At 44.3% G+C, this 18,288-nt stretch overlaps 1 protein-coding gene across 6 annotated transcripts in view; it reads left to right on the top strand.

The window, feature by feature from the left end:
- Positions 1-18,288, top strand: part of NUP214 (nucleoporin 214) — a 75,808-nt gene that overhangs the window by 35,517 nt on the left and 22,003 nt on the right. For 5 of the 6 annotated variants that reach the window (XM_050926082.1, XM_050926083.1, XM_050926081.1 and 2 more), the window contains 4 exons: positions 6,344-6,419; positions 7,258-7,366; positions 15,477-15,582; positions 18,004-18,071. In XM_050926082.1, the coding sequence (XP_050782039.1) occupies positions 6,344-6,419; positions 7,258-7,366; positions 15,477-15,582; positions 18,004-18,071 (359 nt within the window). Of the gene's footprint in view, positions 1-6,343; positions 6,420-7,257; positions 7,367-8,953; positions 9,711-15,476; positions 15,583-18,003; positions 18,072-18,288 lie in introns of those variants that run through there. The other variant, XM_050926086.1, reaches the window with a different exon arrangement.

The raw sequence follows: 18,288 nt of genomic DNA, 5'->3' as shown, positions 1-18,288 counted from the left end.
AAGTAGAAATCATACCATTCTAATAAAACATCAGTGGCTCACTATCATTTCCCCTTTGGGAAGAGCTTTTTTGATAAATGTTAAGTTCATGAGTTGCACAAAATAATTTACATGCAGATGATACATTTATACCTTTCGCTGATTTTAAAAGTAATTTAAGTTCTTACTGCAAAGAGTAAATCACTGAAGTGTCTTCAGTGATATCTGGATGTAATTTGACAAAGGAACAGAGAAATGTACAAATTGAGATGATCTCTGTACGTAAATCTATGATTGAAATTGGTATGGAAAACCTTCATGAATACAGAAGGTAATAGCTGACAAATCTGCTCTGGCTTTTACTTCGGCGAATTACAGCAGCATTCTGCTCCTGTATGCTGACGTTCTGTACAGCTCCAGCAGAAGGAGCAGGAAGGCTGAATCAGTGAGTCTTTCTATTCTCTCAATTTCTATATATATTATACCAAAGAACATCCAGCACCACACAGTGGGGCTGCATCTTTATCACTGGGTTCTAATCTGTCACCACAGAACTTCAAGACATAGTTTTGAGCAATTAATACACAAGATGTCTGCCTTATACTTGATATGTGCTATGTAACCAGAGTGCCTTCAGTGAGTCAGCATTATTTAGTGGCTGACTTTTGTTTGATGCTCTGTCACTGTGAGACCTTGAGCAAGTAACTAACCTCTCTGTCTCAGTTTCCTCATCTGTGCAGTGGGCACAGTATTTTGTGAAGCACTTTGAGACCTTCTGGAAAAAGGTGGTCTGTATATTTTTTTAAAAAGTGGACTTTATTTCATGAAATCATAGCAGATATCTTTAATTTTTTAAATCTAAAGTATTCAAGGACCTTTAGATTTTTGTTTTGTTTGCTTTAAATTTAAAGTATTAGTTTGTAGCTATTTTAACGAAGTTTAAACAGACCTAGTAGGAGGAGAGGTTTAACACATTCAATGAAGTGAGTTAGTGTGGTGAGCAGGAGGAGAGAATATGAATATCCTGGCTGGTAGCAGTCAGAGAAGATTGGAGTTTATAAACTGGAATAGATCAGGTCTATAATAGGATTTTTGTAATTCAGGGGTTCCTTTTCTGTGGGTATATTTGGTTGTATGTAGCCAGCAGGAGGCAGAAGAAGCTAGAAGTGAAAGTTTTTGTGGCTGTAGCATAGTGTTTGAGTAAGTTAACTGTCCGTATAGCAGAAGTAGTCCTGCTTTGCTGATGAAAGTTGGCTTTCACTGGGCAATTTTCATATCTGCATTGCACTGCATATCTGCATTGTCACTTTCCTTGACCAGCTGATACCAGTGACTGAAAGTGACAAGGGTAAGTGCATTCTCTGATGCTGCCTGTCAGGACACTTCAAACTCCTTTTTGCTGTATTTTGCATCATGATGATTTAAAGTAAGATAAGGGTTTCCCGTGTGTGTGTGTGAGAGAGAGAGAGAGAGTGAGATACACATCTCAACCTTGGATTCTGCAGACCTGGGATCAAAAAAGCCTCCAGCAGCTGAGAACTCTCCCTTGTCAAAAAAAAAAAACTCAGTGCCTGGCACTTTTGGGAGTATTATACTTTAGAGTTCTTTTCTTATAATGGGTTTGGGTGTGGGAGGGCTCTTAAGAAGCTGAATATTTTTGGTCACACCTGGTCACCTGTTGAATCTTCTAGTTTGCTCTGTTGCCCTTCTCCCCTGCTTTTGCCTCTTCCATCTACATTTCTCCTGGCACATCCTCCTATGTTAAAAGTGAGTCCAGGGCCCAGCTTCTGTTCAGAGCCCCTGCACAGCCCTTAGTTCAGTGGTCTCCAACCTTTTTCATCTGACGGGCACCAGACAACGAGCCACGGAGGACGATGGTGGCGGACGAGCATCCGCCGAAATTCCGCTGACAAGTGGCAATGTCAATAGGCGTCGCTGCCAAAATGCCACGGACAAGCAGTGTCATCCAGAGGCGTCGCCGCTGAAATACTGCCAAAAATCGGCAGTGACGCCTCTGGATGACTCAGCTCGTCGGTGGCATTTCGGCGGATGCTCATCCTCTGGCTAGTATGCGGGCGCACTTAGACGCCCCAGTGGGCGCCATGGCACCCATTGGCACTGCGTTGGGGACCTCTGCCTTAGCTGAATTTCCATGCGTTTCTAGTACGCAATGCTCTGGAGCCCTGCAGTATTGGGAGCACCCCAGACACAAGCACTTGCCAGGCCATGCAAAGATATCTGCTGTCTGCACTGAGAGCCTCTTTGCCCTCTGCTCCAGCAGGCGGCTTTCAGCCGAGAGACTTCATGCTGAGGGTTTCCCCCGGCAGCACCCCTCTCTGACGAAGGCCTCCTGCAAGAGCAGAGGGCACAGAGAGGCTCCCAGCCCCAGCAACAGTGACAGCATAAGACGCAAACCCATTAGTAAGACACAGGTGATCTTTAAGCCTAGTTTAATAGTCTCTTTAATTTGGAAAACAAAAAAGGCTGTTGATTAAAGAATCTTCCCAAACACTCGTGGCTCCTTTGAGGAGCCACTGCTCATAGTTTGGGAATCACTGATTTAGAGCAGCAACTCCACTGTTGATTTAGGGACATAAGTCTAAGGGAGAAGGTCCAGAGAACCCTCTTCCTCCCTGTCCCTATAACAGCTGATTTGGGAAGGCGAACTTTAATTGACACATTTTCTATTTAGCAAAACTCCAAAGATCTGTTTCTCTCGCAAGTGACTGTCTCCTCTAGCTGACCATGAAGCTTTAGAAATCAAGTATTTGAGCTGTCTGAGTGTTTCAATTCTCTGATTTCTTGGAGAAAGGAATTATATTTGTATTGCAACCCGCATAAGCTAGCTTCGTGTCTCCAAGCATGTCCTGCTTTGTTCCTCCAGCTTGCCTTGGGCATCTGCAGGCCCTGGCTGTCCCTGAAACTCATTCATTTTCTCTCTTGTAACAGTGATTATTGTGCGTAGGAGAGAGCAGTGCTACGTACTGCATACAGAACATTCCTAGGGAACTGATTCGTGTGGTTCAACAGTAAGAATACAGCTCTGCTACACCTTCAGGGAGCCCTGGAATGAAATTATGGGGATGTCTCATCTTCCGGTTTAGTCCTGATTAGTATCTCTGAAGAGTCTTTATGCTCTTATTTTGCCAGTCATTGCTTGTTAATACCCCGCCTGTAATGAGAAGTGAGATCAAGAGGTTATTGCAAAGGTCTGTGTGTTAGACTCCTGAGTTCTGTTCCCAATCCTGCCACAGATTTCTTGTGATCTTGGGCAAGTTGCATAACTACCATGCTTGTTTAGTCATCTGTGAAATGTGCGTGATACTCACCTACTTCCAGAGGTATCATTAGGCTTAATGTTCAAAAGTGCATTCAGATCCTGGGATGAAAGAATGCTAGGAGTGTGTTATGACTGTAAGTGGGTCTAAGGTTTAATCCTGCCTTTTCCCATCTCCCCTGCACTCTGTACATAATCTAGTTTGTGTGGAAATGAAATGAACCTGGTGTACACATCTGCTGGAGCTGCGCATTAGTCAAGTGGCCTTTAGATGGGGCTTTTGGCAGGTAAATCAATTGTGCAAGAGCTTTCAAATTATCACCTGTAGGAAACTAGCATGGCGTTTCTACCTGGGATCTTGCATATTGTGTTGATGTCAGGCAAATAAGTTATGTCGCCAGTACACTGATTCTGAGTATTGAAATGGCAACCCCCTGTGCTCAGTGTGTTCATGACCTACAGGAATCCTTGTGTGATTTACCAAATCTAGCCTTCAGGCATGGTACTGGCTTTTCCCTTCATTATAGGGTTTCAAATTCTATTGACACGTGGCTCAGGGTGTGCTGGTGGTATGTAGAGCAGAAGGTAAAACATCTGTGGAGATATCGGTCACGGTGCACCCTGTACAGGCTGGATTCAACTCCTTGCATAGTTTGTACTCATTCAGTTCAGGAACGCAGGGTGCCCTTCCCTGAAGCTTTGGTAGCAGTCTGGTTATAATGCATCTGAATGGTTGTCGTTCTGGTGGGTATGAGAGTGGGTGGTGGTCCTTTGAGAGGGCACATGCAGAATGATGATGTCGCATCAGACCTAGACATTTTGATTCAGTATTAGAAATGCATGACATCACCTTGGCTTGAGATAAAAGGGCTTTGTTACTGACTGGCTGGCAGACATGATCTGAATTTTAAGACTAGCTTGTGCCCTGAGGATTGGAGGAGAGCAGTCAGGGTATAGGGCATTAATGTTACACTGTAATGCACTGTGTGTAACAGTCTGCAGACAGCGGGATCTGGATGAAAAAGATCCTTGTTTGACCAGGGGGTCTAAAATAGTTGTCTAGAAGCTGTCTCAGTAACCAGTACAGTTATGCTAAATAACCTCCGATGTTGGGTGCACTGTGTGGCACAAGACTGAAGTGCCTTTAATCACTTGGATGGGTATATGGTAGAACCAGAAATGCTGTTTGTGTTTAGTACAGACACTAATGACTTATTTTCTAGGCTGTGGGATGTCTGCAGTGGGCAGGCTTTCTCCTGAGAAGACTTGGCTATAGCCTTTGCTACCCCATCCCCACCACCACCCTCAGCACCAAGCAGTGCTGCCCTGAACATAGGCTGCAAAGGGACATGAAGCACCCTTCCAGGAGCACCGTTGCATGCCACTAGATAGGGTTAATTCTGGCTGGTGCAGCTTTTGCAGAGTCCCTTGTAGTACATGTGAGAAGTGCTGAATTGATGGTTCTAAGAAGTGAAGCCATCTGTCCACACCAATGCCCTTCTGCCTTGCTGTGGAGGGACCACCGGCTGGATTGCGAGAGAGCACTTCACTCTTCCTGCCCTTTTCATTCTTGGCCTCTCTGAGGGTATTGAGTATAATTTTAATGTACACTCCAGACTACTAAAAACTGTACTGAAATCGCCAGCTCATTGCACATAGACCATTGAACTGTTGTCGGTTGTAATGACTCGCCATAACAAAATGCCCTGGACTTGAACAAGTAGCTTGAAAGGGAGAGACTCCCCTCCAGTTACCAGTGCCATGAGGGTATCTATTCATTCTCTTTACACTCAGGGACCTTGAGCATCTTGTGATGTTTCTCATCACCTCCCTTCCTCTAATATTGAGCATTCTCTAGTGCTAGTCAGTTGCTGAAATTGTTATTGTGAAAGCTGGGCACAGGGCTATACCAGTGTGTGCAACACGAGGAGCTTTCATTGCTGGAAGGGAAGGACTTGCAATTAGTGCCAGTCCTTTTTAAAGCTTTGTTTGCAGCATCAAATCCTATTCAAGCTTCCCCTCCCCTCACCCTCACTAAAAAGGCAAATGGCTGAGAGAAATCATTCTTGTGTGTACTTTTCCCATTCCCTTGGGATGTTAGGAAAATTCTGAGTTTTCCTGGTGAGTGAGTGACTGACACTTCTGATGTAGCGTGTGGGACTTGGAGCGGTGTAGTAGTTACAGCACTCTTGAGACCCAGATTTCATTTCTGCCTAGAGAGGACTTCTGAATCTTGGTCTGTCTCATAGTGGAGAGTTTTTACAGAGTACCTGTCACTGGTATAGATGTGGGGAAAACAGGTCATTGTAAGGTTTCTTCCTTACTACTTTCTTCTAAAACGTATGGTATTGGACCAAATAGACCACTAATGGGAGAAGTTCCTGTGACTTAATGGCCATTCTCATGTTATAATAATTAGAGCCATAATATGACACACAGTGGGAGCTAGGTTTCACCCCAGAAGTAGTTGCCTTTCATTAATGATTGTCCCTGGGCTCAGAAGTACAGTTTATAAAGCAAGTTAAACTTTCATGTAACCATAACCAAACAATCATATTATAAATTATAGATTAACCACGTCACAATCCTTTCTCACCAATTCACTGTTTGTACAGTTTTGAAGCCAAAGCGCAGGATTTTTTTCCACATTTTTGTCTCCTTCTGCTCATCACTTTTGAGAGTTGCATATATTTGTATCCAATTCCAGACTTTAAAATGTGTGGGAATCCTCTTTCATTTTTATGCCTGGTGTTTAACACACGTAATGTCCTGACCTGCTGATTGATTCTTCAATTCCCTATTGAAATAGAGAGGGGTTCGCTACCTTCTCTTCAGTGACATAAATGGGTGTGAAGGAGACTTGATCACTTAAGTCTAGTGCTTTAGTCACATTTGTAGCCACTCTGAGTTAAATGAGGCTTATTCATTTAAGAGGTTTATTCCATAATCTGATTTGTTCCTTTGGGTTTTGCTGGAATCATGTGTTTGGAATCTTTGCTGTCAGTGCTGTTCTGGACTTCTCAAAAGTTGATGCTTTGGGGAGAGACCTGCTTCTAAATTAGCCTTTCATTAAATCTTTTTGTTTAGATCTTCCGTACCTCAGTCTGCAGCCCAAGCAGTCCACCAAGTTTTGGCTACAGTTGCTACAAATCAAGCCAAGCAGGTATCTCTTGATATTTTTCTTTTACCTATTAAGCACTATGCCGGGCAGATGCTGTACCACTCTGTTTCAGCTGCTGTTGAATAGGTTGTCTTGCAGTCCTTTTCCACAATCTCTGTCCTGCATTCCTTTCAAACCACTGCTTAATCTGTGACCCTGACTGGATAGTGCCAGACATATCTGTATTATGTCTCTTAACTCTACTGCTTTCATATTGTTTTTGAAAATAGCTTGCGGGCTGCCAAGTGGCCATGGTCTTACTGCCACAACAGGGCTGTCTAGTCAGTCTGAAACGAACCATGAGGGAGATAATGTTAACTGAGTTAATGAACATTCCGAGTTGATGCAAAAACAGAGGCTGGTGGGGAAATCAGGGGGAAGAACAATTCTCTGCATCCAGTATTTTCCATAAAACCTTTTCTACTGGGGGATTAGATGCTACAACAGGTAAATGGTCATCCACATCCCAAAACATTAACATTGTCAGTCTTTGTTCAGGAGAGCCTTTGTTCAGGAGTGCAGTAACAGAGGTTTGCTGGGCTATATTGGAGACTCATTGGAAGAGTTGAATATGGACTCTCTATTGAGATTTGTAGCGCTATGTGGGCTCACAACTGTAATAGGAAGGGGAATAGTGCAGATGAGGACAGAATGTATTGCTAGTGTTGGCAGGTGCTTTGGCCAGCTTCTCCTAGTTTTAGCTAGATATTTTGCTCCTTTCCTTTTTTGGACACCAAATCCACCTTGGAATTACATGGAATAACTTTAAAAACAATTTTTTTTTCATTATACACTTGGGCATTAAAGTAATATTTACATTAAGTGTTGTTTGTATTTTTAGGGGTCTCTAACCAGCTCACTTAAGGCGCAGTCTTCACCTATATCTGCATCCATACCATGTACCATCACTACTACAGCTGGTCAGATATCAACTGGCAGCAAACTCTCAGGTCAGTTGTCATTTCTGTTGAGATGGAAACTAATGGGAGAAGGCCCATCCTTCATAGCACGGGGAAAAAAATCAAGACCCTGATTCAACTTCTATTTACTGGCCTCTTACTATATCAGTCTAGAGCAGAGGTGGGCAAACTTTTTGGCCTGAGGGCCACATCTGGTTGGGGACATTGCATGCAGGGCAATGAATGTAGGGCTGGGGCAGGGGAATGGTGTTCAGGAGGGGGTGCAGTGTGTGGGAGGGGGCTCAGGGTAGGGAGTTGGGGTGGGGGGTGTAGGATGGGTTTGGGGTGCAGGCACCAGTCCGATGCCACTTAGCTTGAGCGGCTCCAAGGTGGCAGCGGCACACAGCGGGGCTAAGGCAGGCTCCATGGCCCTGTGCCACGTACCACATCCCTGCAACCCCAGGGGGGCAGAGGACTCCGTGCGTGTGCAGCCCTTGCCTACGAGTACCTCCCCCAAAGCTCCCACTGGCCATGGTACCACATTCACGGCCACCCCCTCCCCACCCCCCGGCCACAGAGATGTGGTGCTTGCTGCTTCCGGGAGCAGCGTGGGGCCTACAGTGACACGGGGGTGGCAATTCTAATGGGCCAGATCTGGCCTGCAGGCTATAGTTTCTCTCCAGACCAGGGGGTGGGCGGAGGGGACGGGTGGGGGGAGAGAGAGAGAGAGAGTGAGTTTTAAAAACAAAGGTACAAAAAATAAATGGAACAGCTGCTCAAAACTCAACCCATCCAGATGTTTTTTTGTCTAAAATTCTGCCTTGAAAAGGTTCCTTTTTCATTCTGGAACCAAGGTGACTACACTTAATATTTAGCTTGTGTGTTCCCTTTAATTGTAAAATGTTTCCAGTATCTGAATTGGACACTGGTGTGTTTAAAAAATCAGTTAAAATGGAAGCCTGTTTAGGGCTTGAAAGCATGGTATGCTCAACTGCACTCTGGTATTTTCACTGTACTGTAGCAGCATCAACACAAGATGATTTTGGGGCAAGCTGGTGCACAAGATTCACACCTTGGCCTGCCATGCAGAAACTTACTAAGTAGGCAAGCTCTTAGATTGTCTCACTTCAGTGGAAGTCCTTTACACAATGACATCCTTGTCTAGAGGTAACAGTAATATTATCCCCTATTAATTTCTGAATTTGTGGGTATCAACCAGAATTACCCCTGCTAGGCAGTCGATAAGCTACAGTAGCCCTTAAGCTAGGTAAATCTCCTTACAATTATCAACTATACCAATAGCTTGAAGTATGATCAAGAATACACACACACACGTTTCAGAGATCAGTGTTAATTTCTACTGTGACCATGCAGAGTTTGGAATTGTCCACATATCTCTATACAATAGTTGTTTGCTGCCTTCAAAGAGAAGATGCACATGAATGGACTTTGTGGTTCTGTGTCTAAGGCCTGGTCAACACTACAGACTTAAGTCGACTTAAGTCAGTCTGATAAAGTGTGTGTCTACACTACCAAGTCCCTTCCACTGCTAAGTGGCCTGTAAAGTCAACTTCTCTACTCCACCTCCGCGAGAGGTGTAGTGTTTGATTCAACATCCATAGGTCGACGTGGGGATAGTGTAGACACCGCGTTGTGTAATTCGAATGAATTGGCCTCCAGGAGGTGTCCCACAGTGCTCTGCTGTGACCACTTTGGAGAGCACTTTCAACTCCACTGCATGACAGACAGGTACACAAGAAACAGCTGCTCCCCTGTTAAAGCCCCGGGAGCTTTTGATGTTTCATTTCCTGTTTGATCAGCATAGAGAGCTTGCCAGCACAGCTGATCATGGAGACTCAAGGCCGCAAACACCCTCCTGTATGGAATACACAGGAGGTGTTGGATCTTATTGCTGTGTGGGGAGAAGAGTCTGTACAGGCAGAGTTCCAATCCAGTAGAAGAAACGCTGACATCTGTGTCAAGATCATGCGGGGCATAGGGGAGATTGTGCAGGGCATGGAGGAGGACGACTACACCAGGGACTCGCAGCAGTGCCACGTGAAAATAAAGAAGCTTCGGCAAGTATACCAGAAGACAAGGGAGGCGAACAGTCGTTCTGGTTCTGCCCCACAGACATGCTGCTTTTATGAGGAGCTGCATGCAATTCTTGGCAGTGACCCCATGACTACCCCAATGCGCTCCGTAGACACCTTCCAAGAGCCCCGAGCATCCTTGAGCAACAACAAGGAGGACATTGTTGAGGAGGACAAGAATGCGAGGCAGGCAAGTGGAGGATCCATTCTCCCCGACAGACAAGAATTGTTTGTAGCCCTGAAGCCCATCCCTACACAGGACCAGTTAGCGGCAGAGCATGATGCCGGGAAAGGCACCTCTGGTGAGTACACTTTTCCAATCAAACTCTAGGGGTTACATGCTATTATTTTTCTGTTTTAATTGGAACAAAAAAGTAGGTGTAGTGGGTATCGGTGGCCACTGCAGCTATGTAGAGGGGTGCTGTCCGAAAAAGATTCTTTATGTGCATGGGGATGGCCCAGGAATCCTCCATGGAGATCTCTAGGAAGCTTTCATGGAGGTACTCTGCAGTCCTTTGCAGAAGGTTTCTGGGAAGGTCTGCCTTATTTCGCCCACCACGGTAGGACACTTTTTCCCATGCCACTCCAGTATTAACTCTGCTGTCATCGTTACAGCACACAGCATTGCAGCATAAGGACCAGTTCTGTATCCAGAGGCTTGCAACATCTGCTCCTTTGCCTCCTCTTTTACCCTAAGGAGAGTGATATCGCATAGGCTCACCTAGAGGAAACAGGGGAAGTTTTAAATGCTAGCCCTTAAACCACAAACAATTCAACCAATAATCCACCCCCGGTTTGGTGAAATATGGGTGTCACAACCACACTTTCCCAAACGTGATGTGGTTGTGATTGGAAGGGATCACCATGTGTTGCAAGCAACATTGGGGGAAAAAAAGGGAAGGGGGTGACTTCCTGTTTGTCTCCTCCCGCCCCCACCCGTAAAATAGTTTGTAAATAACCAAACTAATTGGGGGGCTTTACCCTCGTGCCTGTCCTCAAGCACCATCCAGGTTGCTAGGGGGAAAGGGGGCTTTTTTCAGATTCCAACCTGTGAGCCCGAGGATGTTTTTCACAGAAGCAGCAACACAAGACCTCTCGCCCATGCCTCATGGCCTTACTCCCCATGGCTGGACCAACAAACAGTCTCTTGCAATAGCCAGCAGTTGTGATTACGTTGTGCCTTCAAGGTGTAGTTTTATTTAAAAACCCACCAGAAATTATGCACGCACTGTCAATGCTACCCTTGTGCGTTGCATTCCTTGCAGCTGAAACCTTGTCCATTGGCGCATCCTCCACACCGGGGCAGAGACTCCAGATTAGAAGGCAGAGAAAAGAAGACTCAGGAGGACATGTTGAGTAAGTTAATGTGCGCCTCCAAGCGTGACAAGACAGAGCTCAGAGCATGCAGAATTACACTGTCCGAGAACCTAGACGTTGCCAGGGAGGAAAAAAGAGCATGCCACACAGGAAAAGATGCTGCAGATTATGATGGAGCAATCATACATGTTGAGGCATCTGGTTGAGGTTCAAGAAAGGCAACTGGATGTTAGAATCCTTCAGCAGCCTATGCTGAACCTGCTGCCATCATCGCCCAATTCTACATCCTCCTCCCCCAAAAGTCCTATGAGGCAGGGTGTGGGGAGGAGAGGGAGTTTGGTGTCCCTTGCACTCAAAACCAGAGGAGGGTACAAGGACCAGAAGGCACCCATTCCCACACCTTCGATTGTTACTGCAGTGCATCTGTCGGCAAGCTTTCCTTGTTTCTCCTCAGTGTTATCGGCCCTTTTGCCTCAGGTTCTAACTTTTCTTTGCTGTCTGTGTGTTTATGTGCATAATAAAACTTAATGGATAGAGGAGAAAAGGCTCTTTATTCATTCAGCATGTGGTGGTTGGTGGGGGTGGAGTTTACAGGGGAGAAAATGCAGTGGAGAGGACAGTTAGGTGTCGCATTACTCTGGCTCATTGCTGAAACTTGATTTCAAAGTCTCACGGAGATGCAGAGCCCTTCTTATTGTCCTGGTGTGTGGCTGCTCAAAATTGGCTGTCAAGTGATCTGCCTCAACCCCCCATCTGGGTGGAAACTTTTCTCCCTTTATTTCACACATATTAAGGAGCACACAGCAGACAGCAATAACACTAGGGATATTGCTTTCACTGAGGTCTAACTTAGTAAGCAAACACCACCAGCGACCTTTTAAACATCCAAAGGCACATTCTACCACCATTCTGCACTTGCTCAGCCTATGGTTGAACTGGTCCTTACTGATGTCCAGGCTGCTGGTGTATGGCCTCATGAGCCATGGGAGTAAGGGGTAAGCTGGGTCCCCCAGGATCATGATTGGCATTTTAATATCACCAATGATTATTTTGCAATCTGGAAAGAAAATCCCTGCTTGCAGCTTTCTGAACAGACCTGTGTTCCTAAAGATGCACGCATCACGCACCTTTCACCAACATCAATATGGGATGGTTGGGAAACAGCCGCCGTGATCCTACAGCACTTGCAATACCATTGAGAAGTATCCCTTTCGGTTCATATACTCTTTGACAAGGTGGTTTGGTGCTGAGATAGGGATATGCATTCCATCTATCACCCCACCATAGTTAGGGAACCCCATCGCATCAAAACCATCCACTATGTCCTGCACGTTGCCTAGAGTCACTACCCTTCTTAGCAAAAGTCTGTTGATGACCCTGCAAACTTGGATCACAACAGATCCCACGGTAGATTTACCCACTCCAAATTGATGCCCCACTGACCGGCAGCAGTCTGGCATTGCAAGCTTCCACAGAACTGTTGCCACTTGCTTCTCCGCTGTCAGAGCAGCTGTCATTTTAGTATTGCTGCGCTTCAGGGCTGGGGAATGCTCTTCACACAGTTCCTGGAAAATGGCCTTACACATTTGAAAGTTCTGCAGCCACTGCTCATCATCCCATAGCTGCATAATGAAGAGGTCCTACCAGTCAGTGCTAGAAACGGCATTCAGCCGTGTCAAGGTGAAGCGTGACTGTTGCCAGCAACTGTAAATTGCTCCACTCCGTCTTCCAGCAGAGCTGCTTGCGTGGCATCACATTGTTCCATGCAGCAACTCCTGTATTGGCTGTTTAAATACTGCAGGATAAGGCACGGGGTGTTTGTAATGTTCACAGCAACAATGTACAGCTGAGCGGGGTCCATGCTTATCGTGCTATGGCATCTGCGCAGGCACCCAGGCTTACGAAAAAAGGCACAAAAAAGGCTTGGTTTGTTTGCCATTGATTTCGGAGGGTGGGGTGTGTGTGTGTGGAGGTAAGTGCATAATAGGAGGCCAATGCCATGTTTCCATAACCATCCATGCAATGGCTTATAGGACCAAAACATTGGCAAGTCCAACCCAAAATTCCACTCGGCTACATGCACTATGTGATAGCTTCCCACAGTACAGTGCTCCGTGCATCAATGCAAGCCCGGCTAGTGAGGATGCACTCCGCTGACCCAGTGAGCAGTGTGAACACGCAGGATCGACTTGCTTAAATCGGAGGCTCAGTGTTGACTTACATAAAGTTGACTTAACTTTGTAGTGTAGACATGGCCTAAGAGTGAAGAAGTGATGGGTAGTAGGTGGGCATTAATCTGTTCTACTGTAGCTACCTAGTTCACTCATCCGGTATGGTATGTAGGCCGAAAGAGGAACCTGACAAGCAGTTGGCACATAGCACTTTGATACCTGGAATTGGCAGTTCTGGGTTCGTTATTAGAAAATGAGACAAGGCTATTTCGTTGCAAATAGCTTTAAATAGTAGTTGAATGTGCTTCAGCTTGAATTAATCACTAATCCATTTGACTGCACCATTGGTTTTCTGTGACTTCTGAGGTTTGTGCTCAGATGTGATCAAAGCGACTGTCAAACATTTTCTCCCTCCAGGCTCTTCTGGCTTTTGTATATCAGTTTGGGAATACTCTAGAGACTGTTAATCAGCGTTGTTTTTCAGTGCACAGCTAAATCATGTCTAGAAATCCATATGAAGGGATTGCTAGAATTATGAAATATGGTGTAGAAAAGGGATTCATGGAGTAAGAAGAAGCCGCTGTTGCAGAAAACCCCCCACAATGTTACTTGTCTCCTGCGTTATTCAGTTCAACCTTTTTTCTGTTCTAAAAATTAGATAAAAGTAAATAACTAGATAAGTTATGCATGCTTGCAAAGATTAGGATTAGAGTGAGCCTTCTGTGTGGAGCAAGATGTCTTTCTGAAGTTATACCAGACTAGAATCACTCTTCGCTTTTCTGTTAATTGTTCCCAGTGACTTCTCAATAGCAGCTTTGGCTTCTCCATTTCCTTGGTGCCAAGAGGATTCAAAATAAGGAGCCATCTTGCTCTTAAGAAATAACGGTTAAGAGCAGTTAAAACTTGGAGGGGTTGGGGTTTTCTTGTCTGTTTTTTGGGAGGGGTTGGATCTAAGTTCTTCAAGTAGCAAGAGCCTGTAGCCTCTGAAAAGTCAGTACACCGCTACCCCGCTATAACGTGACCCGATATAATACAGGTTTGCATATAGTGTGGTAGCAGCAGGGCTCCGGCAGCACTTTAAAGGGTCCAGGGTCTCTGACTGTTGCGGGGAGCCCCGAGCCCTTTAAGTCACCACCGGAGCCCGGCTGCCGCTACCCCAGGGCTGTGGGAGTGGGGCTGGGCTGGCGATTTAAAGGACTCGGGCTCCCTGCAGAGGCCAGAGCTCTTTAAATCGCCTCCTGAGCCCTGTCGCTGCTACCCTGGGGCTGCAGCAGCGGGGCCCACCAGCGATTTAAAGGGCCATGGTCTGCTGCAGGGAGCCCTGGACCCTTTAAATCACCCCTGGAGCCCTGCTACTGCTACCCCGGGGCTGCGGCAGCAGGGCCTGCTGGCGATTTAAAGGGCCTGGGGCTCCCTGTGGCTGGAGCCCCGGGCTCTTTAAATCACTGCTGTAGCCCTGCCACCGCTACCCCAATATAACAGCGTTTCACTTATAACGCGGCAGAGATTTTTGGCTCCCCATGACAGCGTTATACTGGGGTAGTGGTGTATTCAGAAGAGCTATCTTTTTATTGTTAGGCAGATCACCTAGTACTCATCCTTTCCCGCCATAGACAAGAATACCTCAAACCATAGTATCACTCAAGATTGTTCAGTTACATGTAGCTTGAGAATTCCAAATTAGTGCCCCTTTTTCCTCTAACAAAATGTAAAATGGGATGGGGCTGAGAAGATTAAGAATTACAGTGATGCTTACTTGTTTCACTGTATAAAGAAAAGAGGAAATCAGTGGTAGCAGGAGGAGTTGATCTTCACGCATGGGTTAGATAGCAGTGCTTGAAATGAGTATGCGGTTTTATAAAACCTCTTGCATACATTTCTGAAATCCATTGCATTGTTGATACACATGAAATATTCTCTTTAATCCATAGATGTAGGTTGCTTCTTAATCAGAGAATAGAGCTAATAAAAGTAGTCAGGAACCACATTTCACATAACAAAACAATACATAAAAAAAAGAACACGAACCTCTTAAAATGTTGGTTGAAAATGTCAGATGTTGAATTTGATAGTACTTTCTCTGTATTTGAACTCTGGTTGTTATGGTGATGGTTTCAGGAAGGAACACTGTCAAGGATCTCTTGGTAGATTTTGTTTGCGCTATAATATTTATTATCTTATGAGAGAATGTGACCACTAACTTTGCTCCTAGTCAAATGCAAATTATTGCTTCAATTTTGTTAATGGTTCGAATGATCTGCAGTCTTGCACTAGTACCATTAATACTTTTATGTAATACTTCCTGAGGATATGATGATAGAATTTTGCAAGACTTTTGTTTTCTGTTGTGTTTCCAGTTTGTGCAATAGGACACTGTGTGTGTTTTGAAATGCTCTTTTCCTTTTGATACTGCACATGGTCTATCAGATGTGTGAGAACTCTGCTGGGCTTGGCCTAAAAGATTCTCTAGCTACAGCACATGACATGACAGGCCTATACTTAAGAGGACCTGAAGGCGAAAAGATGATGCACTGGTTTTGTATGTGCTGTTTTCTGCAACTTTTGTTCTTGTAACCCTAGGGCAAGGGACAGCAAAAGCAGTTGCAGCTGTGACCTCTCCTACAATGACTTCAACTCCAGTGGCCGCTGCACAGTTTAACCAGACATTTTCATTCTCTTCATTGGGGTCTGTTATGAGCCTTTTTATTTCTGTATGATTTATCTTCTAAGTACTATAATGCTTCTACAGCAAATAATATCAGTGAGCTATGTAGCAATGAAAAATAGCTACTGTAATTAATTATAAAAAAAATTTCTATCAACTTGTGTGTAATTGAAGCTAGTGGCTCCAGTCAAGGGCTTGGCAAGGCTTATGTGCTTCATAGAAGGGCTACATAAGCAAGGTTAGAAGAGCTGTGGGAATTTGGCACAATTTTATTTTGCTGTGAACATTCTCCATCAGCAAAAGTGGATGAAGAATTCTATTCATAGGTTTTGGGTGACTGGTTGGCAGCATGGTATTAGCTGGGTTGTGGAAAACGTATACAATTCTAGGAACCTCTGAATACGTTGGGTTAAAATCCAAGGGTTTAATTGAGGTTGTAAATGTGATAGTGTATTTAGTGGTTAAAGCACCAACCTGATGGTCAGGCAAACTGAATTCACTCTCTGCCTCCCAAACGTGCAGCAGAGACACTACTCTCTACCTATGTGCTTAGAAATGTAGAATAGAGTGCTCTCCTTTGGAGGGGGCAGAAAAAAACATGTTGGCGGATAGTCACTTCTCTGTGAAGAAGACTAAAACAAAATAGATCTGGCTTTCTTATCACCTCTTTATCCAGCCAGGACAGAGAAGTAACAGTGGAGCTTTTCCTAGAAGCTGGGACAAGAACATGAGAGAATGAACCTTCAAATCATCAGCTCGTAGCTGTTGAGAAGGCCTGAAGTTTCCACTTCCGGAGGCTAAAATTGAGAGGCAGGGAATCGGGGCAAACCTTTGACTATCTTTGTAACATTTGCTGATAGGTTTTGTTCTCCAGTTAATTTTTCTAACCCTGGATTATACAGATGTCCATTATAAAAGGGAGGGTGTACATGCTAACATGGTTCTGATACACACAAGCACTGAAATTTCCACTTATGGCTGGAAATCTGGACAGACAGTCCAGTTTGAACTCACTGAAGTTAAAAAAGACACAACAGCATGAATGCCATATTGTAACTTGAAAAGTAATCCACTCATTGAGGTGACTACAGTCCCAATGCCATCTGGTGACTTCTGTTACATAAGCAATAACACACAGTGAGGCATGTGTTACAATGAGATAAAAGCCTGGTGTTATCACATTAAAACCTTTATTCTAAAATGCTTCAGAAAAATTTATAAACATATATATTTTTTAAATGTACTTGGCAAAGGCAGGTAAAATAGATATTCTGTGCGTATTTACACATTCAAGTGAATTTCTCTTTTTGAAGCAGGTGTAGGCAAGTATTTTAAAACAGAGGTTTGGGAATTCCCTTTCTGAGTTCTGTTGCAGACTGCCACTTCTCAGATTATTTTAGTCTCTTAATCCCTCTTGCCTTAGTTTGTTAATCTGTATGTTGGGTATAACACGTAAGCACTTTGACTTGTTGCACTCTTCAAAGGACCCAGGTATTTAATCTTTAAAGGAGGAAGTTGAAATTTGGATACAAAAGAGAAAATCAAAAACCCTCTCAAGTTACAGCCCCCTTGTCATAGCCTAAAGTGTATCCGGTGGATGTGGAGCCTCTGTGATTGTGCCAGCAGAGTGTAATGAAACAACCCAGACTTTCTCCTAAAGCTGCAGCAGCAGCAGCATCTGTCTCAGAGACTCAGGGTGATGTGGCCAGAATGCTGAAATTCCTGCAGGCTTTTAGGTTCCCTGAAGGATCCCAGACCTCATTATGCTGGCTTTATTCTGTATTCAGCTAAAACTAGATTAAAATATATTTCAAGAATTCCTCTCCTTAAAGTATGTTTGTATTAACTGAGTTGTGGAAATAATCTTTTAATGTATATAATGTGGATGGTTTCCTCCTTCATGAGTGGTAGTAAAGAGCATATAATTATCCCATAAATCTATATATATAAAATCATTTGGCTTTAAGGTTGTCACTTGATTTTAAATAAATCCATGTGCTTCCTGTAGCTGCTGCTACCATTAGTCTCTACCAGATCCATTTTCTGCTGAGTCAACTTATTGTATGGAGCTTTTCCTAACTGAATGGAAGAGAGGAGTGAAACAGCAGAGGAGAAAGTACATAGGAAGATGAAGTGGTCGGAAGGGTCTTGAATTGAACTGAACTCCTACTGTCTATTATTTTCTAAGAGCTTTGTCATATGTAGGGAAACAAATGTAAGCCATTCTCCCTGCATGTGTCAATTGCTGTACAGAAGTGTTTCCAGTCATAACAGGTTTGCAGGAGGGAAGCAGGGATACATACACACATGTACACAAATCTTGATTTTTGTACACCCCTGTGCTGGGAATCTTGGTTTCACTGGCTGTGTTAGTCATGAGGAAGGAAGTATTAATACTATGTAAACTAAATATCTTCTGTCCCTTTTTCTTTTTGTCCCTAGGACTGGGTTCAATTTTGGCGCAGCCACATCCACTGCATCAACACCACCTAGCCTTTCTGCCTCACAAGGTAAATTGTGTGAAGTGTGAAATAGCATCTTTTCTATTTTTCCTCTAGATGAATATTTAATGCCTTTTTCATGCATACAATTCTTGTGTTCTGTTGCTGCTTTTTTGTTAAAACTGCAGTAGTTGCAATAATATTGTGTTTTGTATTCATATGCTGGATTAAACCATGTAATATGCAGGAATCCAGGCCACGTGCCTTTCAATTAAGAGTACGCAAA

The sequence above is a fragment of the Gopherus flavomarginatus genome, chromosome 17, assembly GCF_025201925.1.
Source record: "Gopherus flavomarginatus isolate rGopFla2 chromosome 17, rGopFla2.mat.asm, whole genome shotgun sequence".
In the NCBI taxonomy this organism is placed as follows: Eukaryota; Metazoa; Chordata; order Testudines; family Testudinidae; genus Gopherus; species Gopherus flavomarginatus.
Note: the sequence above shows the minus strand (reverse complement) of the source record. Positions and strands in the feature narration are given on the sequence as shown.